This window comes from Peromyscus eremicus, chromosome 22, assembly GCF_949786415.1.
Source record: "Peromyscus eremicus chromosome 22, PerEre_H2_v1, whole genome shotgun sequence".
In the NCBI taxonomy this organism is placed as follows: domain Eukaryota; kingdom Metazoa; phylum Chordata; class Mammalia; order Rodentia; family Cricetidae; genus Peromyscus; species Peromyscus eremicus.
The window spans coordinates 40,585,058-40,590,940 of record NC_081437.1 but is presented as its reverse complement, the minus strand read 5'-3'; the positions used below and the strand labels follow the sequence as shown (position 1 = coordinate 40,590,940).

Here is a 5,883-nt window from a genome sequence, read left to right as displayed (position 1 = left end):
GCAGCGCACACCTTTAATCTTGAAAAACCAAAAAATAAAATAAATAGCAAGTTATGACAAATATTCAAACACTATCTCATTGATTTGATTCCCCATAGGAAGAACTTGAATACTATCAGAATTTCTTTTTCTTTTTTGCTTTTTTCGAGACAGAGTTTCTCAATGTAGCCCTGGCTATCCTGGAACTCTCTTTGTAGACAAGTCTGGCTAGTGTGCCTTTAATCCCAGCACTCGAGAAACAGAGGCAGATGGATCTCTGTGAGTTCAAGGCCAGCCTGATCTACAGAGTGAGCTCCAGGACAGACTCCAACAAAACTACACAGAGAAACCCTGTCTCGAAAAACAAACAAACAAAAGGCGTGCGCCACCGTGCCAGGATAGTCTGACTCCTTTTCACTGAGTCAGCGGGGAAAGTAGAGTGAGTTCGGGACTAGTTGGACATTTCAAACGTTCCATCTTCGCGGTGAATGAGGCTGAGTTCTTTCAGAGTGGTTCTCTCTCCGAAGGCTGTCCGTCCGCCGTCACCCCGTCCGCGAACACAGGAAAGACTACAACTACGGAAGCTGAGAACTTCCCCACACGGAACCAAATGCCGAATCCTACGGGGCGGGAGAACGAGTGATACCGAGACACTTGCCCTCCGGAAATACTTCCGTGGACATTCTAGGCGGCCTACCACGTTTCAGGAGAGCTTCCGCTTTCCCGCCCCTCCACTTCCGCTGTCCCGCCTCTTCCCCCCCCCCCCCCCGCCACCCGGATATGAGCTGTTCTCGCGAGAGCCGGTCCTCTTTCTAAGCCGGCACTCCGTAAGGTAGGTTCGCGGCGGGCGCTGGGGCCGTGGGTTTTTTGCGGAGTTTGGGGGGAAGGACTGTCGGGCGCCGTCCGGGGCGGCGGGCCGTGCGCCCCGGGTGGGGATGCGGCGGATTACCCGGTCTGCGCCCGTCGATGGCCCCGGCCGGGCGCCCCGCGACCCAGGTGACCGGTGACACCTCCCTCCCCGCAGGACGAGCCATGTTCAGCTCGAGCGCCAAGATCGTGAAGCCCAATGGCGAGAAGCCCGACGAGTTCGAGTCTGGCATCTCCCAGGTGAGTTGGTCTCCGGGTTCCCCCCGGCCCTGGGTCACCCCCGGTCCCCCGACTCCGGGTCCCCACCCCCCGGCCTGGCACCCACGTTTTCCCCGTCCGCAGGCGCTGCTCGAGCTGGAGATGAACTCCGATCTCAAGGCGCAGCTGCGGGAACTGAACATCACCGCGGCCAAGGTGAGTGGGGACCCCCCGGGGTGAGAAAACGTAGAAGCCGTGGACGAGCGAACTTCCCAGTGCAGGTTACTCTCTAAGTTCGTGCATCTTGCCACATCTGATGCTAGCATTTCTTGTCTGGTTACTGACTTGAAACGTGAACTTCCCGGAAGTGTCTGGACCCTGTGTGACTCCAAACGGGACAGTCAGGATTACTAGGTTTTTTTCCTAAGCTCTTGGTATGGCAGAATTTTGTCTAAGACTGATTTTGTGAGTATTAGTGGTTTCCTTGTGTGCGTGTTTATGCACCACGTGTGTCCCTGGGACTGGATGGTTGTGAGCGCTGGGAATTGAACCTGAGTCCTTTGAAAGCACAGCATGTGCTGTGCGCTCACGGCTGAGTCGACCCTAGCCCCGCGATTAGTGTTCCATGGAGTTCTTATTGACAAATTCCCACTGTGTTTGGACGGTTTAGAGTTTGGAGAAGAGGCCTAACACGGAGGACACCCAGGCCATGGTGATTTAGTTTACCCTTGTAGACGGTTTCGTCATGCTGGGGCCAGAGTCCTGGGTGGTGTGCCCCTGACTGGTGAGACAGGATCTCTTGTAACCTAGGCTGGCCCCCCCACTTGACTTTGTAGCTGAGGCTGGCCTTCTGCCTCCACCTCTCCAGTGCTGGGGTGATGGGCACATATTTCTCTGCCACCGGCTGGTTCGGTGTCTGTTGTAGAGTCTCTTTCACAATAATTCTGGGATTACATTTTAGTGACTTCTTCCAGTGGCTAACATCCTAGAGATGCCACCTCTGGACCCTAACCCCATGGTCAGTGCCTCAAAATGAGGGTTAGGTTTTAACTCGTGGACTTTGGGGACACGTAGGATGTTGTTTGAAAGGGGGGCTGTTAGTTGGTTGTGGTGGAGCATGACATTAATCCCATCATTTTTTTATGATCGTTATGTCTGGGTTAAAGGCCAGCCAGGTCCACGTAGACTCTGTCTCAGAAGGGGGCGGTTCTGGATTCAGGCATTTGACCATGTGTATTCACATTGAGTGGGGCAGGGGGAAATGGAGGTGAAGGACTTAACATGACATGGACTTTTTTCCTCTTAGGAAATTGAAGTTGGTGGTGGCCGGAAAGCTATCATAATTTTTGTACCAGTTCCTCAGCTGAAGTCTTTCCAGAAAATCCAAGTCCGGCTGGTTCGTGAATTGGAGAAAAAGTTCAGTGGGAAGCACGTGGTCTTCATTGCTCAGGTATCTGCTCAGTCCCCTGTGCTCTGAACTACTTGGGTTTAGGTTTCCATGGGGAGAATGGTGCCACCCCTGTTAGTGTAAAGCTTGGTGCTGGGGTGAGAACACACAAGTGTGTTCACTCTGGGGAGTCAGCAGTTTGAAGGTCTGGTAAGTGATGTCGCTGTAAGTTTAGCATTGGTTTTGGTGCAATGTGGTGGATGTAGTGTGAGGGCTGATTAGGAAATGGAATGCTGTTGAGGCGTGTTAGTATGCTGGGTAGTGGGCCGTTTTGAATGTGGAAACATGTGTTTTTGCATTTAAAGCAGTGGGACATTTCTTAGCTTTACATCCGCTCACTCACTGTTTATGTGTTTGTTTTCATAAAAGAGGAGGATTCTGCCCAAACCAACTCGGAAAAGCCGCACGAAAAATAAGCAGAAGCGCCCCAGAAGGTGAGTGTCGCCTGCCTCACTTGGGGTGGTGGTTTGTGTAGGCATTGAGTGCACACATTGACATGGAGTCCTCCTTGGGTGGCAGTCTCTGATTACATGTGGTGTGTTGGAATACTTTCTAGACATAAAAGTTTCAGGTGTTCCCAATGGCACGGTGTTGTCTATCCCACAGGTGAGGCTTGTTCCTTGTAACAAGTCCGTTGGGTGGAGCTCGGGCTGGGGTGATTTTGTGTGTTAAGAGACAGAACATGGGTGGGTTCCATTTACCGTTGACAGTGCTGATGGTCACTTCCCGCTTTGGTCTTTAGACTTAGGCCTTCTGGTGGTGGTGTTGCTGTAATTATATCAGATTTGCATTGTAGATCCCTGCAGACTTGCAGGGACCAGATTGAGGGTGAAAAGTATAGTTTCCCCTCATAACTGCTATAGGCGGTCTACTTCTGAGACATGCAATTTGTATTGTGTTGTGTGGTAGCGCTTTTGAGACAGGGTGTGGAAGTCCAGATTCGCCTTGAACTTGCTGTTTTAACTCCTGCCCCTACTACTGCTCAAGTGCTGGGATTACAGGTGCACACCACCATGCTCTGTGGGTGTTTGTATTGCAGTTAGATTACAGTGCAGTTAATCTTAAGAATTTCTTAGTTCAGTCTTGTTTTGAAAGCCTTGGAAAATAGATGGGAATTTGGTTTGTGAATAAATGCTGTCTGTAGGAAAGAGGAGGAGGGGTAATGGTCACAGCTAAGGCCATAGTTTTTTGTGGGCACTTGGAATGGTAGGATTTTTGCCATAATACTTAGTGGGGTTTGCAGTTACAGTCCTTGGAGCCTGGTCATAATTGTAGATTAAGTAGCTCGTGCATAGCAGAGCTAAGATTGCCTGCCGTGGCTGTAGTGTTCCCAGTGACCTTAGCAACTTCTGCTCTTGACCGCCAGGTCATTGTCAGGGTGTGGTAGCCCTATACTTCTGTCTCCAGACAGACCCCCTCCTAGTGTGATGTGCTTTAAAGAGGAGCAGTGAGCAGCCATCTGATTACTGCATGGTACTGCTGTGTGAACATACGGAGAGGGTGTGTGCTATTTAGACTACAGCCACAACACCAATCCCCCAGAGTTTGGAGTTGCAGATGGTTCCTCACTGGTGTAGGGTGGTTTTGTAATAGTGTGCACTCAGGAGAAGTAAGTTGGGATTAGTGCTTTTCCCAGGCTAATGGTGTGTCATGAGCTTTGATGCTGGGCAGCAGATGCATCTCTCAGGTAACATGTGATCACCTTGTAACACTTGGCACCCACGGTGATCTCTTGTAAGATGGGGTCCTTGCTAGGTCAGGTGTGGTAAATGTCTGGCTAGGCTATTTCCACCTGTGCTTGTAAGTCAGGGAGCCATTATGCAGCTTGCCAGGTCTTGGGGTTGGGATGCTCTGAGAAGCAAGGGTCCACTGGAGGTCACCTAATGGCTGTGCCAGGAGGTGGAATGCTGTCTTGTTTGTTCATGGAAAATGAGTTAGTGGCATCTGGGAGGCCAAGGAAAGAGCCCGGGAATTTTTGATTGGGTGAATTACATGGCCAGATTAAAAACCACTTAGCTGTTCATGGAATGAAGAGGAGCTTGCTGCACTTGAGAATAGCAGCATGTGAAAGGCCCTATCCCCAGATTCAGTACTCTTGCTGTGTGTAGGCTGCCAGGTGTCATTAGCGCATACAGCTTTGGACACAAATCCTGGCTTGTCACTCAGACAGAAGCTTTAGTCTCGGGGTGCTGGCTGAATAACCAGCCTCTTTAGGAGCCAAATGTGTTGTTTTGAGACAAGGACTCCTGGTGGCCCTGAACTCAGTTTGTCACAGGTGTGAGCCACCACGCTCAGCTCCAGTGCTGATTTGGTTTCAGGAATCTGGACTCGGCTGTTTGCCGCTTTATTCCGAGGGTGCCTTCTGCCGTGTTGCTTACCTTTCCGTTCTTTCAGCCGCACCCTCACTGCGGTGCACGATGCCATCCTTGAGGACTTGGTCTTCCCAAGTGAGATTGTGGGGAAGAGGATCCGCGTGAAACTGGATGGCAGCCGGCTCATAAAGGTTCATTTAGACAAAGCCCAGCAGAACAACGTGGAGCACAAGGTAAGGCCTTCACATTCGTAGGAAGGTCCAGCCACTGGGAACATGGAGATAGGGAAGGAAGCAGGCTCTGGGTATGGCCTCCAGTTTCAGGAAGGGCAGATAATAGGACAACTTGGGTGGGTGGTGGTATATTAGAATGAGGAATGGGGGTGCTGTCTTGATACTTGCTGCCCCATTAGTGATGAATTCTATCGTCTTTTTCAGGTTGAAACTTTTTCTGGTGTGTATAAGAAGCTCACAGGCAAAGATGTTAATTTTGAATTCCCAGAGTTTCAGTTGTGAAGAAAATGACTGAATAAAGTGTCATTCATAGTATTTGGTTGTATCTTTTTTTAAATCTCAGGGCCATAGATACAGTGGTAGGTAGCTTCCTGAATGAAGGGAAGCCTGGAAGTATGTCCTGTGTCTGTCTTTGGAGCCTGGTTTCACTGTAGCACAGGCTGGTGTAAACACGTCTCCTGGTTTTGCCTCAATGACTCCACATCACATTAAATGGAGACAGCATTGTCCACAAAAATCAAGACCTGGAGTGGCAAGGAAGCTCCTGGTGTGGATCACGTGGTGCAGGTGGAGTAGGTGTCCTTTGCTAAACCTTAGGCAGGCTGGAGAAACACTCAGGAGGCCCCCCTGTCTGTGACAGGCACTGTTGTAGAGGGAGGGGATGCAGGTGTTGGTGTGTGACTTCACTGTGGTGCCCTGACCTTGGTGGATGTGAGTGAGCAAAGCATTAGTCTCCACAGGAGTGTTGTGTTGCTCGTTCCTGCTGTCCGTCCTCTTCCTAGGAGCTGCAGCTGTGGTGTTGTTCCCTCTGTCCAGAAGTGCCACTTGCTCAGCTCACCTTAGCACA

At 50.6% G+C, this 5,883-nt stretch overlaps 1 protein-coding gene across 1 annotated transcript; it reads left to right on the top strand.

Moving 5' to 3' along the window:
• Window positions 1–758: 758 nt before the first annotated feature.
• Window positions 759–5,351, top strand: Rps7 (ribosomal protein S7). The gene is made up of 7 exons (XM_059248332.1): window positions 759–811; window positions 1,004–1,086; window positions 1,189–1,260; window positions 2,351–2,494; window positions 2,861–2,925; window positions 4,886–5,036; window positions 5,241–5,351. Exons 2-7 carry the CDS (start codon window positions 1,012–1,014, stop codon window positions 5,316–5,318), a joined length of 585 nt encoding a protein of 194 aa, XP_059104315.1. The 5' UTR covers window positions 759–811; window positions 1,004–1,011; the 3' UTR covers window positions 5,319–5,351.
• The last annotated feature ends 532 nt before the right edge of the window (window positions 5,352–5,883 follow it).